General features: G+C 42.3%; 1 protein-coding gene across 1 annotated transcript; it reads left to right on the top strand.

The window, feature by feature from the left end:
* The first annotated feature begins 1,575 nt into the window (after positions 1 to 1,575).
* Positions 1,576 to 22,281, top strand: tspan2b (tetraspanin 2b). The gene is made up of 8 exons (XM_062458492.1): positions 1,576 to 1,780; positions 7,890 to 7,992; positions 18,409 to 18,506; positions 18,731 to 18,805; positions 18,934 to 19,026; positions 19,271 to 19,327; positions 19,761 to 19,844; positions 20,013 to 22,281. The coding sequence occupies exons 1-8, from the start codon at positions 1,712 to 1,714 to the stop codon at positions 20,076 to 20,078; spliced, it is 645 nt and encodes a 214-aa protein (XP_062314476.1). The 5' UTR covers positions 1,576 to 1,711; the 3' UTR covers positions 20,079 to 22,281.
* Positions 22,282 to 24,133: the final 1,852 nt, after the last annotated feature.

Below are 24,133 nucleotides of genomic sequence, written 5' to 3'. Positions count from 1 at the left end.
ATCCCCTGAAGGGTGAGTTTGAGCTCTTGCCTTCAGGAAGAAGGTATAGAGTTTCCACCCACAGAACAAAAAGATTTGGGGACTCTTTAGTTTGTTTTGCTATTGGGAGTCTACATTTGCATAAATGAATGGCATTAAGTATTTATGGCAAAAACTGATAACCTTTAAATATCACCATGACAATTATTGAGTTGATTACGTACATCAAGACAAACAATTTTTAATGTTTGGTAACATGAGAAAACGGTGCATAATCCAATTAGGTATGTGCCAATTTGCATAAATACCACAACAGATCTAAACGTTGGGTATAGCCAGGTGAAAATGTCTTGTTGAATCTTGTTGACAACAGTAAACTTTCCAACATCTTGGCCTGATGGGGTCCAAATGCTAGTGATGGGGGAAACGAAGCTTTCCGAACCAAGGAGCTATTGGAAACAATTGTGTCAAAAAAGTATCGCTTTTTCGAAGCATTTGATACATCTTCTCCATAGGGACATCTGTTGGTCAGTTCATGGTATGGCGACTGTATCGAGAGATTGAAGGAATCGAGTGACGTCAAGTCCTCAAGACGTTAGTCTCACAATCGTCATCAATTTGATAAATAAAGGTTATGTGACAAATGTTTCAATGTGCAAGTGTCAAAAATATATTATCATATATCTTGTTGTATTATAAACAACGTAGGCTAACGTCTTTGCTACTATACATTAATAACATTTATTTTTAAGTTCTGATAGCATTAATCACTTTTACAGCTATGTTGAGTATGGCCTCGTGGTAAGAGCGCTGACCCTCAGATCGAGATAGTGAGATTACATTTAGTCATTTAGCAGACACTCTTATCCAGAGCGACTTACAGTAAGAGATTGCAACCTCGTTTTAGTGGAAGTATGCTAAATCATACATTATTATTTAATAATGTAGATTAGTGGCTAAGCATGTGGAACATGCTTTTGCAACCGGGAAAGGGATGGCCACATTTGAAGGCTGGCAAAACTAAGAAGAATGTGCTTGTGTACAGGAGCGTCAACGCCCGGTTTCATTGAAAATGAATTGGAAGCCGACGCCGACGCGCCGCCCGCTCTGCTGTAGTGGACACTCACCGTTATTCTTGTGTCAATTGACTCCCGGAGCGCTTGCTCTGAGCGTCCAATATTACCGCGGATGGGTTGGAGTTTGTTGAAACCCCGAAACGTCTCACACTGACGCCAAAGGTTAACCTTTGCGTCTGCATCAGAAGCCTATAGGGCCGTGACAAAGCGTCGGTATTTGACGACCTGGGAATGAGAATGGGTTGCAACCAATGGTAGGGCAGGTCTCTGGTAATATAGGCCTACCTCATTTCCAATCAATACCATAATCGTACACCTAATTTCTGTCAGTTAAATCGATGATGAGATGGAAGAAGCAGGAGCGAAGCGGCTGCACATTTATGCGCCATCGTCATTCATCTAATTTGCTACTCATGAGTGAGTTCTCCGTCACAAACCTCCCCGCAGCACGACCCCCGTAGTATTGAAAGGGGCGGTCTGGAAAGATTCTGAGCGATTCCTCCTGTGTTCCGTTTTTCCTCCGCTATTGCCGCGTCTCATAGCGCTGGATGCTCAAGGGACAAGAGTAACAGTTTACTTGTTTGTCATCTTTGCGCGGTGCCAAAATAATCCGTTTTTTGTTGTTGCGTGATTTTGTTTTGGAACTATAAACCAAGATGGGGAAAGTGGAGGGAGGCATGAAATGTGTGAAATACCTTCTTTTCGTGTTCAACTTCATGTTCTGGGTAAGTGGTAATTGGTTTTAATGAACGCTGCAGCAAGTGCATGCAAAATAACCGTATGGCACATAGGCCTACATTATTGTCATATTTTTTTAGAACACATAGCCTACCTGCGTGTTCTCTGCAGTATTTATTCGTTTATTTAGATGTTGACTGCTTTGTTGCACTGCCTTTATTCATCCCTCGTTTTAAATCGCGGACGGAGCGGAATGGGTTGAGTTAGGTTGGTCGGGCTCAAATCAGATTTTCCACTGAGGAAAATCCGCCCCTTTTTCCCTGGCGAAGCGTGTTTTTGAAAGGAAGGAGTAGCAGCATGGAAAAACAGCTCAGCACTTGGCTCTTTGCTCTTTCATGGTATGAGAGAGATGATTGATAAACACTGCAAGTTACAGCGACCCTGAACTGAGAATTCCTATGAATGTTGCGCCACCCAACAATGCAATGTTGCGATAGAGCCAGATAGCCAGACATACCATGACAGAAACACACCGATCTAAATCGCCTCTTTCTTTGTTGGCCTACTTCATTTTAGTTACAAAATATGGTTAAACCGTCGCAACTATCATCTGCCTTATTTTGACGCATTAGTCAAGTCGACTGAAAAGCTTTTTTCGTCCGGTGGCACGACAGTTTCTCAGACTTGGTTTCGGAAGAATATCCAATTGTCACTTAGCTCAGAACTCAGAAGGTGGACCTGAATGTGGGTGTTTATATGTGCTTCTGCAGCACTCACATCGCAATAAAACCTAAGCATGGTGTTTGAGGATTCTTAGCCAATAGGCCTACCTGTTCCACCCCAACTTCACTCTATCTCTGTTCCTCTGAGAAGCCATTATAGTTTATTAATTGGACTCCTTGACCAAATTGTCTTTTTTTCCCATGGAATTGCATCTTGCCTGTCAACACCAGTCTAACTTCTATAGGTCCTGCCTCTTTCTTACACCCTGTGCTTTGTGTGTGCTTTGTGTGTGTGTGTCTGCTTGCTACTCCAAAAGGGAAGTTCCTTTGTGTGTGTGAGAATTTTCCAACACAGCATCTGCCAAGTGGATCAGGCGGGGAGCTTGGTCAATGGATCCATTGTGATTGAAGGACAATGGCATAATTTAAATCTGCCGTTAGTCCGGATTAGCCTATAGCCGAACGCGGCGGATGGCGGCTTGTCGCTAGCTGTCTTAGCATTAAGCATGTATGGGGTGTGGGGCTGTTGGAGGCTGCCAGAGCGCCCTGCCCCAGTCATCCAGAGAGAGGAAAAGTTGAAAGTGAATTCCAGCTAATTGGAAAAGAGAGGCAGGTGCATGTGGAGGGGGAGAGACTGTTTTGCGATGGAGAGAGTTGTTGCGAGTAGGGGGTAGATTAAAGACCAACTGTAGTGGAAAGGAAGAGAACATGATGAGAGATAAAAGGGTCAGTGGGAGATTGTGTGTGTATGTGCACACGCTTGTGTGTGTGTGTGTGTGTTCAAGCAGAAGAGACAGTTGGCACCGGCCTGACCTAGATTCAGGGGGGAATGTAGATCAAACAGTAAAATCACTGGCAAATCTTTATTTGAGCTATGTGTATATCCATGTGTCTGGTGTTTTATCAATGGCTACACTAGCAATGTTTCACTAATGGCTTCACACAAATACTCCCACATCCGTACACACACGTACACTCTCATAAACAAACAACACCCCCGCTCAATATTCTGTGTAGCAACAAAGCTGATGAATGCAGCCATGAAATAAACAATGCATGCTTGTGCACCTCTTTCGACGTAGCCCGTCACGGAGCCGTTCCTATGTCACCCAGCCCTAACCCTCCATCTCCACCTCCTCTTGTAATCACGCCAGCACAGTCCCTCAGGCCTCCTCCGGGCGCTGGGTCTGACGGAGAGAGGGATGAAAACTAGAAGGGGATGGGAGGGGCTAAGGCCGAGCCTCGTGTCCCCAGTGCAGCCTGAGATGAAGGGAGAGAGGGGACGCTGGTGCTGTTGTTATCGGCCGCTCCATGTTATGTTCCAGAACTGTTATCAGACTACAGCGACACACGCACACACAGATACACACACACAGAGAGAAACGAAGTCCTTTGGACTAAACAAAATAGAAATGGCTACGCAGACAGCGCACACACACACGTTAATCAGCAGTGTTTATAAAGCTCTACAAGTTCATGTCAAGCCAAACAAGAACGATTTACTATTTAAATTCCATCAAGGCCAGATTTCCCCTGTGTATTTAATAATAACCCAGGAGGTCCTAGTCTGTGTACATTACATTGGGTCCTGATACATGATCCAAGTCAATGGAATGTGTCTTTTACTCTGCTCTGACCAACGAAACATTTGTTCCAGAGTCTAGTCGATCGACACCCATCACAGTCTCACTGCAATAAGTAAAGGTTGATTTATTGAGCGTCTAACTGACATTAAAATGGAGCACTTTAAATCAATACCAAATAAGGAGAGCAAGAAGGCAGGTGGCATAGACACACAAGTATGCACACAAGTACACACACAAGTACGCACACAAGTACACACACAGGCTGGCCAGGATGGGAGTGCCACCATGACCTGTCCTTCATTGTCTGGCTGGATGGCTTGGCCTGATTTGAAGAAAGGTTTTCTGTGAGATAGACCTAGAGAAAACTTGGTTTCTCCGTCGGAAAATACTTATTTAACGACACATTTAGAAAAAGAACTGTAAAAAGAAACAACCTCAATAAAGACCAAACCCAAAGATTTCCACCGCTGTCCAGAAATACCCAGACTCAGACACCATGCACGGCACAGACTGGGGGAGGACAAACTATTTACATTGTTTCTTCAGTTGTGGTGAAATAAGCGTTTGGGTTCTGTTACCAGAGACAACAAGCTAATTCTCCTAGAAAGAGAATAGAGCCGTGACAAACACGCGCAGCATGCCATGCAAGATCTATACTGTATTCATGTGTTGTACTGTACCCGGAGCATTCTGCCCTCAAACAACTCTTGACCAAAGTTCTTTCTGTTTTCCCCCTCTCTTCCCACTCTTTCATTCTCTCCTTCCATCATTGTCTCTCTTTGTTGCTCTCGCTGCCTCCTCATTGTGTGCCAAAACCGTTGTCACTGCAAGACAGTGGCCCTTTGTCCTGATGGGTGAGGTGGGGGGGGGGGGTTAGGCAACAGGGTAAAAGAGGAGGATGAAGGGGAGAGATGGAGGAGAGAAAGTAGGGTGAGAGCAAAAGAGGGGCGAGGAAGGGGGGTATTTGGGGTATTTTGGATTGAGGGGTGTGTGTGTGTGGAGGAGGGTGGGGGGGGAGGGTCAGGAGGGATTTGGTAAAGGAGAGAAAAGGTATCTGGTGTCAGGCAACTGCAGGGTTATGATGTTGGAACAGGCCTGGAGGTTGTAAGTGAGGGGGTTAATTGAACCCTGGGGACCGCAGAGCCAAGGATCGCCCCAATGCTAATGTATTTAGTATGGCACATGCATCATCTTCGCTCCTGCTGTTACTACAAACCAGTGGCCATTTTAGACTCTTTTTAGGGGTGCTCAAGCACACCTAAATTTCATCTCAGCACCCCTAAAAATAAGAATGAAAAAATATATATATTATGAATTATTATTATTATCTTAAATAAGTTTTAGGGCTCTAACATGTTAAAACAATGTTTATTTATTGTTGGCACATCATCACCGTTTCATTTGATGCTGGTAGTTCATGAAGAAAGGGATTTTCTTAGTTTTTTCATTCATTCAATATTTTGCATAATAATAAATAAATGTAGCCATTCATTGTTATCAGTGAAATTAGTGATTTATTAGCAAGGGGGTTTAACACTTTTGCAAGGCACTATATCCATGTCACATTCTCATTGGGGGCTGAGCCCCCCTAAAGGTCTGATCCTATAATCGCCCCTGCTACAAACGTATAGCACTTTACCCCATTTGCGCCCCGTTAACCTGTTAATTTTTGACACAATAGCAACTATCTAGCTACACTTATTTGCCTTGCTAGCTGCACTTTATTTAGCAATAGCATGTTATCATGGTGGCAGGTTTTCCCAGTGCCTGAGGGAAATTCCATCTAATTTCACCTTAGTTATTCCTTTATTACTGTACCATGGAGTGTTCGTACACATACCAGGGCTAACCAGATCCAGAGGCTTGACGGGCCTCCTTCCTTTGGGCTGGGTTATATTATCTACCAATGCCCTCAGATCCTTATGCTTTAGAACAGGCACTAATGGATCATCTCAAGGTGCTCAGATGTCCTATCCATCACTTCCTCCCTGACACTAAATCCTGGGTTTGGGTCTGAGCCCAGGAGACTGGCTCCAAAGCCTGTCCCATTCGTGTGGTTTACTGCCTCAACCTTGGCTCTGCTACCACCTGGGAAGAGGCCTGTGGCTGTGCAGGAGAAGAAGGGAGCGATGGGGAGGGTGAGAAGAGGCACAGGATAGAAGAGCGGAGGAGACGTGAAGAGAAAGAAGAGAGACGCACGCCAGCCGCATGAGCCCCATGATCCGATGGACAAGCGTTAAATCGTAGATAAGTCCGAAATACCCCATGTTTTTTTTCTAAATCTTTTATTCCGTACCCACACATGCGCCAAGATGACAGATTTGAGGGGGAATGTACATTCCATTGAGTGGCCCAGCTGGTTTAGTTTCCAGCTGCTGTGTTCAGACAGAATGTCAAGAGCAACACAAACATGTCATCACTAGAACAGGGCTCGTGTGGCTTGTCTGAAAATAGGCCTATGTCAGACCTTGGCTCTAATCTTGCAGATGGGACAAGGCCCTACGACTTGACTCCAAAATGCAAATAGATGGATGTATTTAATCTCAAGGACTGAGAGCGCCATGCAGAGTCAGCAATTGAAAGATGTGTTCTGGTTGTTTTGTTTGACCAATTTCAGCACTGCTCAGGGACAGGAATGAGAGAAAGCTTCCCATCGTGAACGTTGAAACAGCATACCATTCTTGCCACATCAGCCACGTCTATGATGAATCAGCCTTTGACTTTGAAGAGTTCTAGCCACCTTGATGTTTTGTTGAACCGCCAGGGAAGTTTCTTTGGACTTTACTCTTGGTCTCTGCGAGTTATAAGTACTATAGTCAATATAGGGAACTAGCAAACTTCAGCTAGGGCGAGAACCAGGAAACTGAAAATCATCAACACTTTGACTCTCCTCTGGCATGAAATATTTGTGGATGACATGGCTTTGTATGGCTAGGAACATAAGACCGCATTTTTTCAGATACCATTTTTATATTTATGGGATACAGGAGGTGCACACATAGTTGTGGGCCAATGCCCACCCCATAATGCAGGACCTTTACACACACTCACACACACTCACACACATACCAACACCAGAGTGGCTTTCCTCTAGAGGCACAGAAGCGGCTCAATGATCCCTAAAACGCTTCACCATCGATCAGTAAAAAGGAGTAGATACTATCATGTGTTGATTTCCACAGTATCAGTAACATGATGTTCCCATGAGGAGTCATGGCAGAATATTGTTGGGGCTGAAAGTCTGTGTAGGTTCCATCCACATGGAGTCACACACCAACTCGCTGTAAGAATAACACACTGGTGTGTGTGTGTGTGTGTGTGTGTGCCAATGTCTGTGCTTGTCTGTTTACTGTTGATGATGAAAAAATGTAAGCAACAGAATAAACACTCCAACTGAACAGGGGAGTCTGTTTCTTCTCAAAGCACATTTTCCCACTAAAAGGGGATTTCTTAAACACTGGTAATAGACCATCTAAGGAGTTGTTGACCTGTGTAATTGGGCTTAAGCAAATCAGGTAAATGATGATTCACTTTAATCCTCTGTAACTAAGGATTGTTTTTAAATATTTAATAAAACGTGAATTCCCAAAAGTTATATCGATTAGTACGTTCGTAATTCTATATGAATACTTTATGAGCTGTACCCAAAGCTCAGATAGGATGCATATGGAGGGATAAAGAATCAGATTTACTATTTACCGCTAGTTATATGAGTGGAAATAATGGAAAATACTGTTTTGTACACATCAAATATCGATGAGAAAAGGTATTTCTGTCTATGCCTTTCCCAGATGGCCCAATCAATCTTAACCCCTCTCCGTCTGTCTCTCTGTCGTCCTCCCTCCTAGTTGATGGGCTCCTTGGTGCTGGCAGTCGGGTTATGGTTGCGTTTTGACCCAGAAACCGTGTCCCTCCTCAATGGCGACGGAGCACCCGACACGTTCTTCATTGGTGAGTACAAAAACACAGTCGAGGAGAGGACAGAAGGGTTGGTCAGTGAACACTGAGGAAATGTTCTCTGTCTGTGTCAGGAATGAGCATGGATAGAGGAGTAGCAGCGGTTTGTTCCAAATGGTAGACAAGGTGACGATGATGACCACATGCTAACTGGAAAACAGCTGTCCAGACTAGAGGTTTGGGGGGGAGGTTTTGAAGAAATTGAAATATCTCCTGTTTACGTAATCCACAGAAGTCCCGAAATGAAGTTTCCCCCTTCTGGATTGTGAAGGACAGATTGAAATGTGTTAGTTTATACACGTTTATACCCGGGGGACGGAAATATTTATTTCATTGTCTCCTCTGCAGACACAGCCATTACTCAATAGACTCGTTTAGGAGTAGATTAGTGGACTATTGTGTGGAGTCCATTTTGTAGCCCTGTCCAGTCCTCTTTATATTCCACGTATACGGTATACCACCTACTTTAGACATGGGTGTGTGTGACCTTGTATAAAAGGAAGAACTGATATACAGTATATATACACGTGACAAGATAACTGTGGATCCAAGACACAAATCAATCAGGAGAAACTGAGAGCAGCAGAGAGGTAAGGAGAGAGGTGTAACAGAGAGAGAGAGAGGGAGAGAAAGAGAGAGAGAAAGAGAGAGAGAAAGAGAGGTGTAACAGAGAGAGAGGGAGAGAAAGAGCAAGAGAGGGGGACAACTCAGACAGGAGGAAGAAGAATGCGTTTGGCAAAGATCGACTCAGATGCTAGAGACAGCCATCCTTCCTCCCTCCTACCTCCTCCCTCCCTCCCTCGTTCCTCCCTGCCTCTCTCTTGATTTGAGAAAACCATTGGTAACAGCTATGCAGAGAAATACATCAGGACTGGAAAAGATTGACCAGGCCCTGCTGTTGTATGCACTAAATCTGGTTCCACAGTCCTTGAGGGTCGTGGTTGAAACCCCTGCTGTCCCTGTGTTTATCATAACCTCCGTCATCACTTGTTAGGTATTCCATCGGCATCTTCAATGGAACTCCCGGAGTCCCCATTACACGTGGGTCCTAAAATTACACCTAAGCATATGGCAGGTTCATCCTATACATGTACACATGATATGCTGTCTTGCTCTGTAGGGCTATGTTTAGATTTTGACTGTGTTTATGTGGGTGTGAGTGTGCGTGTGTGGAGGCATGTGTCTCTGTTTACATTGGCAGTTTGTAGGGACTTAAGGTCGATTTGTGACTAATCGGATTTACCTTAGCGGGTAAGTAGCGTAAGTCTGATTCCTGGGCAGGCAAATTGATTGTGAACGTTTGAATCAGATGTTTTTGCTCCTGTCACTGAAAATACCTTTTTAAAACAAATAATTCCAAAATCAATGTGAACATTATGGCCTGCAGTGTGAATCAAGCCTTCGTCTCTACAGCTAGTTGGTCACAAGGCCAGGTCCTGTCAGGCTCCACATGGTTGTGACAGTAAGAGCTGTCCTTCACTGAGAACCCTCCCATGCTCTGCACTGACATCTAAGAGTCCACTCCACTGTCTCCATAGCTACAGCATTGAGGGACTATTCTCATTCTCCCTCTCATTGGGTGTGCTTTGCCTTCGGCAAGGGCTCAACCTTTGTTCTCTCACATATATATTTATTATTTATTGGGTGTGCTTTGCCTTCGGCAAGGGCACAACCTTTGTTCTCTCACATATATATTATTATTATTCTTTTTGCCCCCCTAAAACTCAGTCAATATTTGGCCTACATAGACAAAGTAGGTGTCAAAAGTTTCGTCTTGGTAGCGATTGAGTTGCTTCTATTGGAATTTACGTTCCGTTGCATGGTTTAGGCTGAAGTTAAGTTTTTGTGGCGAAAAGTGAAGCTAACGGTGGCTAATTTGCTAGCCACAGTCACTGACGTTACTAACGTCACTACGTCACTAACGTCACGAAAACACGCGTGACTACCTTTGGCAGAACATTCGTTTCGCATCTGTTAACTTGGGGGATAGCTAGGCTAACTATAGCTTTACTGCAAGGCAGCTGCAGAAACGCCACAAGCAAAGAGGCCAGGGTGATAACTATTTACTCATTTTACTTTGTGATATGACACACAATTGTCATGTGTAATGTACAGTATAAGCTGATATTATTAAGGAAGTACATCTATTTTCGGAAACAGTAGTCTACTATTTCACTGAAGTATTAGCATCATGACATTAGCCTGTGTTGCCCGGGCAACACATACTACAATGGTCTATGATGTTGCGTTATCTGTTTTCAATCGTTAAAATAAACATTCCTCACATATACATTTTCGTTGTAGGGTTTATTCTGACATTAGTAAACGATTTGTTGGTGAAATTACCATTACCTGTGGTTTCAAACCAGTGTAGCTCACTGCAACGCTGTAGCTTACGTGAGACACACTACAAAAACATCTACACAGCTGTTTAGGAAGTCAAACGGCGACAGAACATGTTCGGCACTCCCCTTACTTAAATCAAAAGTCTATCTAACTACTAACCTGAACTTCATTGCCACAGCCTAAACGTTGTCAATCTGTTCATGAAAATAATTAATTTCATCTTAAACCGTACAACGGAACGTTAAATCCAATTCAACCAACGCAATCGCTACCACCAAGACGAACACAGCAGTAGTCTAGTACTGTACCGTAGTAGTACAATTTACCGGGGCAGCTTCTCCACACAGGGCTATATCGCATTTTGCATTGTTACTGACAATGATCGCTACCAGTGAGCTTTTTATGAATGAGCGATTTTCCACTAAATAAATGTCAAGCTTATTTACGTTTTGGGAGGGCATATTTTCAGTTAGCAGATGGTACTGTTTGAATCGCGATTCCATCTTCTACTGCCGGGTAACGTCGTAGAATAATCTTCAAAGGGGGTTCTTTATTAATGAATGAATGCAATGAGTAGGCTAAATGCATGAAAATATCACGAGAAGGGAAAAACTTAAAAGGACGTTTACGTCATAGAGATTAGGTCAATTTTTTCACCGGTCTGCCAAATTTATTGGTTTTGATTCAACGATGAGGATGCCTTTTGCAGGGGAAATGAGAAGATCTATTTCATTCTACACTTCACTCGTATTTTCAGTTGTAAATGAGCAGCAAAAAAAAATGCTTTTAAATCTATGTAATCTTTATAAATAATAAGTATGCATTTTTATATAAAATATACAGAAATATCAGTTTTAAAAATGTCATTCCAAAACGGACCCCTGTGCAACCGACGCAAACAAGCACAGCCTACAATTTCCCCAGAAATTGTACCCTCTCTAGTTGGGTGTGCTCAAGCCTTCGGCGAGAGCACAACCTTTGTTCTCTCACATATATATTTATTTATTTATTTATTATTGTTTATTTTCGCCCCCCTAAGGATCAGTCAATATTTGGACTACATACACAACGGCGGTGTCAAAAGGTTCGTCTTGGTAGCGATTGCGTTGGTTGTATTTTTATTTACGTTCCGTTGCATGGTTTAAGTAGAAATTGCGTTTTTGTGGTGAAAAGTGAAGCTAACGGTGGCTAATTTGCTAGCCACAGTCACTGACGTTACTAACGTCACTACGTCACTAACGTCACGAAAACACACGTGACTACCTGTAGCAGAACATTCGTTTCACGTCTGTTAACATGGGGGATAGCTAGGCTAACTATAGCTTTACTGCAAGGCAGCTGCAGGAACGCCACAAGCAAAGAGGCCAGGGTGATAACTATTTACTCATTTTACTTTGTGATGTGAAACACAATTATTAAATGTAATGTACAATATTAGCTGATATTATTAAGGAAGGGGCCCACATCTACTTTTGGAAACGGTAGTCTACTATTTCACTGAAGCATTAGCATCATGACATTAGCCTCTGTTGCCCGGGCAACACATACTACAGTGGTCTATGATGCATCTGTTTTCAATCTTTAAAATAAACATTCCTCACAAATACATTTTCGTTGTAGGATTTATTATGACATTACATTACAAGTAAACGATTTGTGGGTGAAATTATCATTACCTGTGGTTTCAAACCAGTGTAGCTCACTGCAACGCTGTAGCCTACGCGAGACACTACAAAAACATCTACACAACATGTTCGGCACTCCCCTTACTTAAATCAAAAGTCTAACTACTAACCTGACCTTCATTGCCAAAGCCTAAACTTTGTCAATCTGTTCATGAAAATAATTAATTTCAGCCTAAACCGTACAACGGAACGTTAAATCCAATTCAACCAACACAATCGCTACCAAGACAAACACAGCAGTAGTCTAGTACTGTACTGTAGTAGTAGAATTTACCGGGGCAGCTTCTCCACACAGGGCTATATCGCATTTTGCGTTGTTACTGACAATGATCCCTACCAGTGAGCTTTTTATGAATGAGCGATTTTCCACTAAATAAATGTCAAGCTTATTTACGTTTTTGGGGGCATATTTTCAGTTAGCAGATGGTACTGTTTGAATCGCGATTCCATCTTCTACTGCCGGTAACGTCGTAGAATAATCTTCAAAGGGGGTTCTTTATTAATGAATGAATGCAATATGAGTAGGCTAAATGCCTGAAAATATCATGAGAAGGGAAAAACTTAAAATGACGTTTAAGTCATAGAGATTAGGTCAGAAACGCCACAAGCAAAGAGGCCAGGGTGATAACTATTTATTACTTTGTGATATGACACACAATTGTGATGTGTAATGTACAGTATAAGCTGATATTATTAAGGAAGTACATCTACTTTCGGAAACAGTAGTCTACTATTTCACTGACGTATTAGCATCATGACATTAGCCTGTGTTGTTATCTGTATTCAATCGTTAAAATAAACATTCCTCACATATATATTTTCGTTGTAGGATTTATTCTGACATTAGTAAACGATTTGTTGGTGAAATTACCATTACCTGTGGTTTCAAACCAGTGTTGCTCACTGCAACGCTGTAGCCTACGCGAGACACACTACAAAAACATCTACAGTACTGTACACAGCTGTTTAGGAAATCAAACGGCGACAGAACATGTTCGGCACTCCCCTTACTTAAATCAAAAGTCTCTGACCACTAACCTGAACTTCATTGCCACAGCCTAAACTTTGTCAATCTGTTCATGAAAATAATTAATTTCAGCCTAAACCTTACAACGGAACGTTAAATCGAATTCAACCAACGCAATCGCTACCAAGACGAACATAGTCTAGTACTGTACCGTAGTAGAATTTACTGGGGCAGCTTCTCCACACAGGGCTATATCGCATCGCGATTCAAACATTACTATCTGATAGTAATGTTTGAATCGCGATTCCATCTTCTACTGCCGGTAACGTCGTAGAATAATCTTCAAAGGGGGTTCTTTATTCATGAATGAATGCAATATGAGTAGGCTAAATGCCTGAAAATATGAGAAGGGAAAACTTAAAAGGACGTTTAAGTCATAGAGATTAGGTCAATTTTTACACCGGTCTGCCAAATGTATTCGTTGATTCAGCTATGAGGCTGCCTCTTGCAGGGGAAATGAGAAGACATCATATTTCATTCTACACTTAACTCGTATTTTGAGTTGTAAATGAGCAGCAAAAAAAGATGCTTTTAAATCTATGTAATCTTTATAAATAATAAGTAGGCCCTATGCATTTTTAGATAAAATATACAGAAATATCAGTTGTAAAAATGTCATTAAAAAACGGACCCCTGTGCAACCGACGCAAGCAAGCACACCCTACAATTTCCCCAGAAATTGTACCCTCTCTAGTTATTATTTGTATTTCTTTTTGCCCCCCTAAAACTCAGTCAATATTTGGCCTACCTAGACAACCTAGGTGTCAAAAGTTTCGTCTTGGTAGCGATTGAGTTGCTTCTATTGGGATTTACGTTCCGTTGCATGGTTTAGGCTGAAGTTAAGTTTTTGTGGCGAAAAGTGAAGCTAACGGTGGCTAATTTTCTAGCCACAGTCACTGACGTTACTAACGTTACTACGTCACGAAAACACACGTGACTACCTTTGGCAGAACATTCGTTTCGTATCTGTTAACTTGGGGGATAGCTAGGCTAATTATAGCTTTACTGCAAGGCAGCTAATTTGCTAGCCACAGTCACTGACGTTACTAACGTCACTACGTCACTAACGTCACGAAAACACGCGTGACTACATTTGGCAGAACATTCGTTTCGCATCTGTTAAGGGATAGCTAGGCTAACTATAGCTTTACTGCAAGGCAGCTGCAGAAACGCCACAAGCAAAGAGGCCAGGGTGATAACTATTTACTCATTTTACTTTGTGATATGACACACAATTGTGATGTGTAATGTAACTACAATATAAGCTGATATTATTAAGGAAGTGCATCTACTTTCGGAAACAGTAGTCTACTATTTCACTGAAGTATTAGCATCATGACATTATAGCCTGTGTTGCCCGGGCAACACATACTACAGTGGTCTATGATGTATCTGTTTTCAATCGTTAAAATACACATTCCTCACATATACATTTTCGTTGTAGGATTTATTCTGACATTAGTAAACGATTTGTTGGTGAAATTACCATTACCTGTGGTTTCAAACCAGTGTAACTGCAACGCTGTAGCTTACGCGAGACACACTACAAAAACATCTACAGTACACAGCTGTTTAGGAAGTCAAACGGCGACAGAACATGTTCGGCACTCTCCTTACTTAAATCAAAAGTCTATCTAACTACTAACCTGAACTTCATTGCCACAGCCTAAACGTTGTCAATCTGTTCATGAAAAAATTAATTTCAGCCTAAACCATAAAACAGAACGTTAAATCCAATTCAACCAACGCAATCGCTACCAAGACGAACACAGCAGTAGTCTACTAGTAATGTACCGTAGTAGTACAATTTACCGGGGCAGCTTCTCCACACAGGGCTATATCGCATTTTGCGTTGTTACTGACAATGGTCGCTACCAGTGAGCTTTTTATGAATGAGCGATTTTCCACTTAATAAATGTCAAGCTTATTTACGTTTTGGGGGGCATATTTTCAGTTAGCAGATGGTACTGTTTGAATCGCGATTCCATCTTCTACTGCCGGGTAACGTCGTAGAATAATCTTCAAAGGGGGTTCTTTATTAATGAATGAATGCAATGAGTAGGCTACATGCCTGAAAATATCACGAGAAGGGAAAAACTTAAAATGACGTTTAAATCATAGAGATTATGTCAATTTTTACACCGGTCTGCCAAATGTATTCGTTTTAATTCAACGATGAGGCTGCCTCTTGCAGGGGAAATGAGAAGACATCTATTTCATTCTATACTTCACTCGTATTTTCAGTTGTAAATGAGCAGCATTTTTGTCTGTTTTTTTTAAATCTATTTAATCTTTATAAATAATAACTATGCATTTTCATATAAAATATACAGAAATCAGTTGTAAAAATGTCATTCAAAAACGGACCCCTGTGCAACCGACGCAAGCAAGCACACCCTACAATTTCCCCAGAAATTGTACCCTCTCTAGTTATTGTTTATTTTCGCCCCCCTAAGGATCAGTCAATATTTGGACTACATACACAACGGCGGTGTCAAAAGGTTTGTCTTGGTAGCGATTGCGTTGGTTGTATTTTTATTTCTGTTCCGTTGCATGGTTTAAGTAGAAATTGCGTTTTTGTGGTGAAAAGTGAAGCTAACGGTGGCTAATTTGCTAGCCACAGTCACTGACGTTACTAACGTCCCTACGTCACGAAAACACGCGTGACTACCTGTAGCAGAACATTCGTTTCACATCTGTTAACTTGGGGGATAGCTAGGCTAACTATAGCTTTACTGCAAGGCAGCTGCAGGAACGCCACAAGCAAAGAGGCCAGGGTGATAACTATTTACTCATTTTACTTTGTGATGTGAAACACAATTATGAAATGTAATGTACAATATTAGCTGATATTATTAAGGAAGTAGGCCCACATCTACTTTTGGAAACGGTAGTCTACTATTTCACTGAAGCATTAGCATCATGACATTAGCCTCTGTTGCCCGGGCAACACATACTACAGTGGTCTATGATGCATCTGTTTTCAATCGTTAAAATAAACATTCCTCACAAATACATTTTCGTTGTAGGATTTATTATGACATTACATTACAAGTAAACGATTTGTTGGTGACATTATCATTACCTGTGGTTTCAAACCAGTGTTGCTCACTGCAATGCTGTAGCCTACGCGAGACACACTACAAAACATCTACACAGCTGTTTAGGAAGTCAAACGGCGACAGAACATGTTCGGCACTCCCCTTACTTAAATCAAGTCTTTCAATAGGTGAAACTATCTGACTACTAACCTGAACTTCATTGCCACAGCCTAAACTTTGTCAATCTGTTCAAGAAAATAATTAATAAAAATGAATAATTAATTTCAGCCTAAACCGTACAACGGAACGTTAAATCGAATTCAACCAACGCAATCGCTACCAAGACGAACACAGCAGTAGTCTAGTACTGTACTGTAGTAGAATTTACCGGGGCAGCTTCTCCACACAGGGCTATATCGCATTTTGCGTTGTTACTGACAATGATCGCTACCAGTGAGCTTTTTATGAAAGCGATTTTCCACTAAATAAATGTCAAGCTTATTTACGTTTTTGGGGCATATTTTCAGTTAGCAGATGGTACTGTTTGAATCGCGATTCAATCTTCTACCGCCGGTAACGTCGTAGAATAATCTTCAAAGGGGTTCTTTATTCATGAATGAATGCAATATGAGTAGGCTAAATGCCTTAAAATATCACGAGAAGGGAAAAACTTAAAAGGACGTTTACGTCATAGAGATTAGGTCAATTTTTACACCGGTCTGCCAAATTTATTCGTTGATTCAACGATGAGGATGCCTTTTGCAGGGGAAATGAGAAGATCTATTTCATTCTACACTTCACTCGTATTTTCAGTTGTAAATGAGCAGCAAAAAAAAATGCTTTTAAATCTATGTAATCTTTATAAATAATAAGTATGCATTTTTATATAAAATATACAGAAATATCAGTTTTAAAAATGTCATTCAAAAACGGACCCCTGTGCAACCGACGCAAGCAAGCACACCCTACAATTTCCCCAGAAATTTTACCCTCTCTAGTTCTCATTGAATTACTGCCCCCCCCCCACACACACACACGTACTGCCTACACAGCCTGAAGAAAAGGTATTGAGGGAGGCTTGTAGTGGGGAGGGGGTATGACTGCAAATCTGTTCTCTGAGGTAACGTTAAAGAACTGCAGTTTCTTCCTGCTAAAATGGCGGCCATGTTTGCCGGTTACCTCAGTAGGCCAAGGGCTGAGAGAAAGTGTATGTCTGTTTCACAGATGGTTAGGGAAGGCAGGGGCGCATGAGAAATCAACAGCATTGCTGAGTTGTGCTAAGAGCCCAAGGAGTCACTTTACACCTGCTGGCTAGCACTTGTGAGCCGACAGTCTTTCTCAGTAGCTCTTGTGATTGGTCCTCCTCACAGTGTACCCTGTGTCATGGTTGTCTTTTGACTGTCCGAGGGGAAAATGGATCCTTTCGCTTATCTCTACTCTGATTGTGAGGAAGGTTACCTGATATGCTTCTGATAAGACCATCATTAGCTCAGTTCTCCTCTCTGCCAGTATACAAAATGCTTCCTAATAGTGTCTTAAACACACACACACACACTTCCCTATCTTTTTCAACACACTTCTTTTTCTATCCCTCTGCCTCTTTTCTTCTTTTCGGTCTTCTCTGTCACCTGAGCCTAATCTCACCTGGGGTAGTAAGTATCCAGTCTGACCCCTTCCTCTGTAGACCCGTTGCTTGGCAACAGACCCCACCCCTGTGACCAGAGAAACCCAGTCGGGTTCCAGCCTGTCGTCATGCTTGTCCCTCAAGACCCATTATACTTTGCAGCTAATGAGGTTCATCATGGAGACACCATGAGCCTGTACTAGGGCATCTCAGTTCCCACAAAAACACTTTTGATGAGCTTTTAAATGTTTTTAATGACATGTAAGTAATGCATATGTCCAAAATTAGGATTTCTACAGAATATTATGCACTTAAGTGTGTTGTTGTTGTGGCTTTGTCTGTTTTAAAACATCGGCTCCACCTAAACTAAATGTTCTAGACGTGTAGAGGAAAATGCCCTTTTCCATATGTTATGAAAGACACCATGGAGAAACTGACCAAAACACGCAATCAAGTTTCATAATTTAACTACAGCAAAGGCAACACAAAACACTGAGTTAAAGTTGCAGGCGGTTCTTTTAATTTGGGCTTCTATAATCTTATTTCCACACACCAGTAAAACTATCCCTGTGCTGCCCTCATCTGGTGAAAATGTTTACTACTTGACAGTGAACAATAACCTTACTACAAAGCAAAGTGCTGTATTAAACAACATTTTTTTACAATTCCCTTTCTGTTTCTTCCCAGGTGTGTATATTCTGATAGGGGCTGGAAGTCTGGTGATGTTAGTGGGCTTTTTCGGGTGTTGTGGTGCAGTTCGGGAGTCCCAGTGTCTACTAGGTTCGGTGAGTGTACACTCACACACACACACTCTCTCTTACACGCACACACACACACACACACACACTCACTCACTCACTCACTCACTCACTCACTCACTCACTCACTCACTCACTGACTGACTCACACAAATAGGAACATTTTATGAATGAATGAACAACAAAAAGGGAAATCAGAAAGTTGGCTTCAATGAGTGAACGTTGTCTGACAGGATTGTGTTGGTCTGTAGTTCTTTGCCTGCCTGTTGATCATCTTTGGAGCCGAAGTTGCCGCCGGAGTGTTTGGATTCTTAAACAAGGACAAGGTAGGATTCTCAGGGTACAATAAATGCTTGACCAACTGGTATTCCCATTAAGAAACAGTTCTAGTGAACTGTCTGTGGTAAGGTAAGGATTGCATTCAGTAAAGGTTTCTCTCCTCTCGCTCTCAAAGATCATTGAAGACGTTCAAAGCTTCTACATCAAAACTTTGGATGACAACAACAACAACAACAGCACAGGGGTACTAACCTCCTATCACAATGTGGTGAGTGGATGTGGTATTACTTTGCAACTTTGACTTTGAGAACTCTAAACAAGCACACCTGCCTATATTTCTCCTCCTTGGGAATCTGCGATGGAAAATGGCTTCTTAGATGAAGGCCTCAGCTCCTTTACACCAGTGGAGTCCCATTAGAAGAGTTATTTCTCAATAAAATGGAGGGAGGCAGGGAGAGAGGGAGGGTCTCTAGGTTATAGCCTGTGTGATAACGCATCTGTCCCTCCTCTAGTTAAAGTGCTGTGGCACCACAGAGAGACCCTGTCCTGACGCCCCAGAAGAGACCAAGGTGAGCCCCGACAGCAGTCAAATGGAGGAACGAATGAACCAAGAATGAATGAATTTGTGCGGAAAGGCATCGACGACTGAGTGAACAGCCACCACATGAGCAAATGCACCGCAAAAACACTCATGATCATATAAGTCGAATGAAGGAATACATAGATGAGAGAAGACGACTGAATGGTCCTTTAGAAAAAGAAGAAACGTTTATTGTTTGTTTATTGATCATGATCGTGTGCCACACTGTGATCATGTGACACACGCATGCAGGGAGTCGCCACACAAACACACACAGACGCACTGGTGTCACCCTATGAGGGGATTTCGATGAATATCAAAGTCTAAATCACACGAAACTACCATGCTGCCCTCCTGTTTGTTGGTGACAAAACCTGCTAACAAGCGCCACCTGTGTGTTCCTGTCTGTGTTTGCCGTGAAGACCTGCGAGGCAGCCATCGAGGAGTTCTTCAACACTAAGCTCTACGTCATTGGCTACGTGGGCATCGGCATTGCTGGCGTGATGGTGAGTACGGGGAGGGAGGCGTGCAGAGAGGAGAGGAGTAGACTGGTTGGCTGAGTAGTCATGTAGGACGGACATAAGGTTCCCTGGTGAACAGGGCCAGATGAGAAGCTTGTCATGACGTCATCTTCATTACCGTCCTCTCCTCCTTTCCTCACCGTGTCTCTCCAGATCATCGGAATGATCTTCAGCATGGTGCTGTGCTGTGCCATCCGGAACAGCAGAGAGGTCATCTAGACCCCTCACCTTCAGCCTCCCTCATCCCCTGACCCCCGACCTCTGGCCCCTGACAACAGCTGGCCCCTCGGAAACTCTGCATCAACAGCCTTTGGAGCAATGCGTGATGTCATCAGTCTGCGTCAACTACAGTATGTGAACAGGATCAGTCACAGAGACCAAGGATCAGTCATCCTTGGTCTCTGTCTAACTTAAATTTCTCAGATTTTTCCCCAACTAGTCCTACTGCGATATGGCTTAACTGTCTGACGCGTCAATAGCATGCAAAGGCAAGGGAAGGGACAGTTTACAGACCCATTTAGTCACCGTCATTGTCAAGGCGCACTTGACCCAAATTCAGAATCCCAATTCACCATTTATGGGTCCGTTGGAGGTGTGAGCTCTCCGTCCTTCACCCGTTCCCTCAGAGCAGAGAGGGCAGGGTGGGGACAGCATGTGAGAACATTCTCGTGTTTGGGTCCACACACACACACACAGATATAGCAATATCATGTGATGTGAAACCAAGGGCACTCAAAAGGAATCCCAGGGAGCAAGCTGATTGGTTGTCATGGGTCATGTCCCTGTACTTTAAGCATGCACTGTACACACACGGTACACATGGCACATACTCACACAAGTCACATGACTCACGGCTTTTATGGGCTCCTGACTCACCACACACCACACACACGTAGACCTGTGGCTTTTGTCCCAGCACATCCCCTCACTCCTTCCTGCAGAAATAAAACCACACGCTCCTATTTCCTCTCCTTTATCCCATTTGTATTTCTAGTCCACTCTCTCTTTCTCCCTGCCTGTTTCACCCATTTCCCATCCTTTTTTCCTTCTCTATCCTGGGTGTGAGGCCAGAGGAATCATCTGGGTCACTTGGCACAGTAGCCCTGTAACACTGATATCACCATATCCTCCTTTCTCAGATAAATTAAGAGGAGGGCCACTCTCCTTTTTACTTCTCAGACACTGACCCAGAGGGGGAAAGAGATTCTTACGTAAGAGATCTGACACTCCTCTGACTACAGTTTGTATACAGTTGTGTTAACAGCCACTGAAGCCACATGCTATCATTAGCAGTGACTGTAGGAGCTGTAGAAGTTGTAGTAGTCGTTCTGTCATGCAATTGACACCAACAGATCTCACTCCTACACATACACACACACCTCGACATCTGGTCCTGACAGACGCCTTCCTGTGCCTTATCATCAAACAACCCCAAATTGCAATGCTTTCAGTTCAGTATCCCTGTTCAGGACTGTATATATCTGTGTACATTTTTTCCAGTAGATTGGTGGCTGGTGGCCGTTGTGATAGTCCAGAATCTAACCTTTTATAGATGCAGGCCTGTTAGGGGTAGCTTGTTTTAGTTGACAGCAGTGTTTGTAGTAAACCCAAGCTGTTTTTGGACAGCTCAGTGTGATTTTCTTAATGTGCCTTGCTTTTTCTTTCCACCATTGAAGCTAAACCTGTCTGCCACGTTCAACAGTGTTTGTAGGAATGGCCTACATGGCAACTGGTTTAATATACATAATCATAGTTATAGAGCCTTTTTCACACAAAAAAACGTTTGTAACATAAGTGTCTTGAACATAATGTCTTTCAAAGCAGCGGGGGCCCATCTTAATCCTGTTGAGTGTCACTCTACTTGTCTCCTTTCTCTCATCTCCTCTAATGTACAATAAAGGAGGGGTGAAATTAATTTTTCCCTGAATTATTCATTATGCTAAGACCTATCAAGTGTCTGTTCCCATCAATGCATATAAAGTGAAGGTGACAAAGGGAAGTACGCCAATTAGGACAATTAAGATTTGCCCCATCTCTGCCATTACGTTAGAGATTGCGAAGCGAGGCAGGTGCCACTTAATGTAAACCGATAAAAGGTCTATTGAATTCTTTCCCTCTTACCAGATATCTGTTGTTTTGGTGTTTGACCCTGTTGTAAGTATATGTGAGGAGCTTAACTTACTTATCCTCTGGTCTTAATGACAGCCCCCATTAAGGGCTTGTGCTGTCTTCCATGTTTAAAACAAGAATTAAGTTGTTTTGTACTGTACACCTTTTAAACAAACGGTCATGTCGCAGTCAAGTGTCTGTGGTTTGTGTGTTAATTTATTTTTTGATGGCTGAATGTAATTTCAGTCAAAATTGCATTCTGAGCTTCTCAGGAAGATAGACGTTCGACGACTAATAAAATGAATACTTTGAACCATTGTTTTTACCCTGTCTCTCAGTTTACCGCTTGATGAACCTCTATGGGGACCATGTTTGAGGGAAAATGTTTGAATATAGCTCTAAATAAAAAATAAAGGCTAAAAGGCTCTCATGGGGGGAAACCTGTATGGCCTTGGTCAAAGTGTTACCTTTGGTCAGTCGTAGTTTGAAGTTTTACATTTCCTTGTTGAAATCATCAGACAGCTGAACACGTCAGTTATGCATGGCACACTGCAAGGCAGGATTAGAGTTACACACATCCTGCATGCCACGCACTTTCACGGGTAGCAACAAGCACGCAGCACACACATGGCATGGGGCTCAGTGTAACTCCTTGAGAAGCTTGCATCAGAAAAAGTTGTTATTATCCAGTAGTCAGATATTTGCTTTTACTATATGGAGTCTTATTTTTTGGGAGGGGGGGAGGGGGTTCAATAGTCATTATTATCCGTTAGTTGTCATTCATCATATATTTTAAATATTGTTGTAGATTTGTTTGTTTGTTTTGTTGTAGGTTCTATAAGTCAAGTAATGTAGACCTTACTTTGGGAAGGCAAACTGTGCCAGATAGTACTGTATCTGAGTAATGTGTACAAAACATAATTATTAGGGAACACACCACAAATTATGCAAAACAAAAGCTCAATTTGACATTTCTTTATTTTGTGTTTGTGTACGTATTTCTTAACCCTTGTGTTATCTTCGGGTCATTCTGACCCATCAGTCATTGTGACCCACCGTCGTATTGCTACAAATTTACCGCATACAAAGACAAAGTGAAGCATTTTCTTTTAGCAGCTAGGCTGTCTCAGACCCCCCACATTGCAAAGGTTAAAAGAAAATTATTTTAATTTGTTTTTGTATTGGGTAAAATTGGGTAAACACAACGATGGTTCGTTATGAACCTTTGGGTCATGTGACCCGAAGGCAGCACGAGGGTTAATGCATATTTGGGAAACACAAAGTACTCCTTTGGATTACATAAAAATCCCAAATTGCATGTTAAATTGACATCCTGATTAAATTATTCATCATTTGTTTCTCTGTCTGAAGAGGCCAAGAAGAATTTTCCCATGACGCCACACTGGCTCTGTGATGTGCCAAACCAGGCATCATCTTCTCATGGAAATATAAGTAACAGAGTGCACCAACAGTCCTATGTAAACAACACATTGATGAACATGGGTGAAAATAGCATGTTCTACTGTCTCAGGACCCAAAGAAAATCAGCCACTGGGTTTTACACCCCCAAAAATATTGTAAACTTACACATACAAATTTTAAAAGAGACCAATATTATCACCATTACTTTTATATACACCCACTCTCACAACATAAATAAGGACAATTAATAGGATTTACTTTGAGGGTCTTTATCGCTGCAGACAAATCAGTGGACCAAGTAGCAGTGAAAACGAGTTGTCAACTCAAGTTTAATATGAACTGTTTAGGCTGTTGTGGGGGAAATGCTATGCCGGTATTGTCAGTACACTTGGTCCCCCTGGCATGGCAAGTCCTAACAATGACACCAAAAGGTACAATCGGCAGTGTTCTGAAACGTTAACACTGTTTCTCTTTCCTCACCCAACTTCCTTCATGACGGGACAATATTTGGTGAAGCACTCGACTACTTGTCGAATTGTCCGATTTACACGTTTTATAAATCTGAATTGGGACATAACCTTTTAAGTCTCTGTCTGGATTTAGGAGGAATCCACAGCTCATATGGTGCTCTGGCAAGTTTGAAGAGAACTCAAGGACTATGGGGGCCTCTTGCATGACCATGGAGGTCCAACTTTATCACTCCTGTATCACATTCCGCCGCCCGTGTTGCCAAACATGAGGTA

This window comes from Osmerus eperlanus, chromosome 4 (assembly GCF_963692335.1).
Source record: "Osmerus eperlanus chromosome 4, fOsmEpe2.1, whole genome shotgun sequence".
In the NCBI taxonomy this organism is placed as follows: Eukaryota; Metazoa; Chordata; class Actinopteri; order Osmeriformes; family Osmeridae; genus Osmerus; species Osmerus eperlanus.
Note: the sequence above shows the minus strand (reverse complement) of the source record. Positions and strands in the feature narration are given on the sequence as shown.

Excerpts from the sequence above, each read along its gene's own strand:
- tspan2b (XM_062458492.1), top strand. The coding sequence starts at position 1,712 with ATGGGGAAAGTGGAGGGAGGCATGAAATGTGTGAAATACCTTCTTTTC. Across the intron at positions 18,507-18,730 it reads CCCAGTGTCTACTAGGTTCG|TTCTTTGCCTGCCTGTTGAT; the intron begins GTGAGTGTACAC and ends GTTGGTCTGTAG. Across the intron at positions 19,328-19,760 it reads ACGCCCCAGAAGAGACCAAG|ACCTGCGAGGCAGCCATCGA; the intron begins GTGAGCCCCGAC and ends TTTGCCGTGAAG.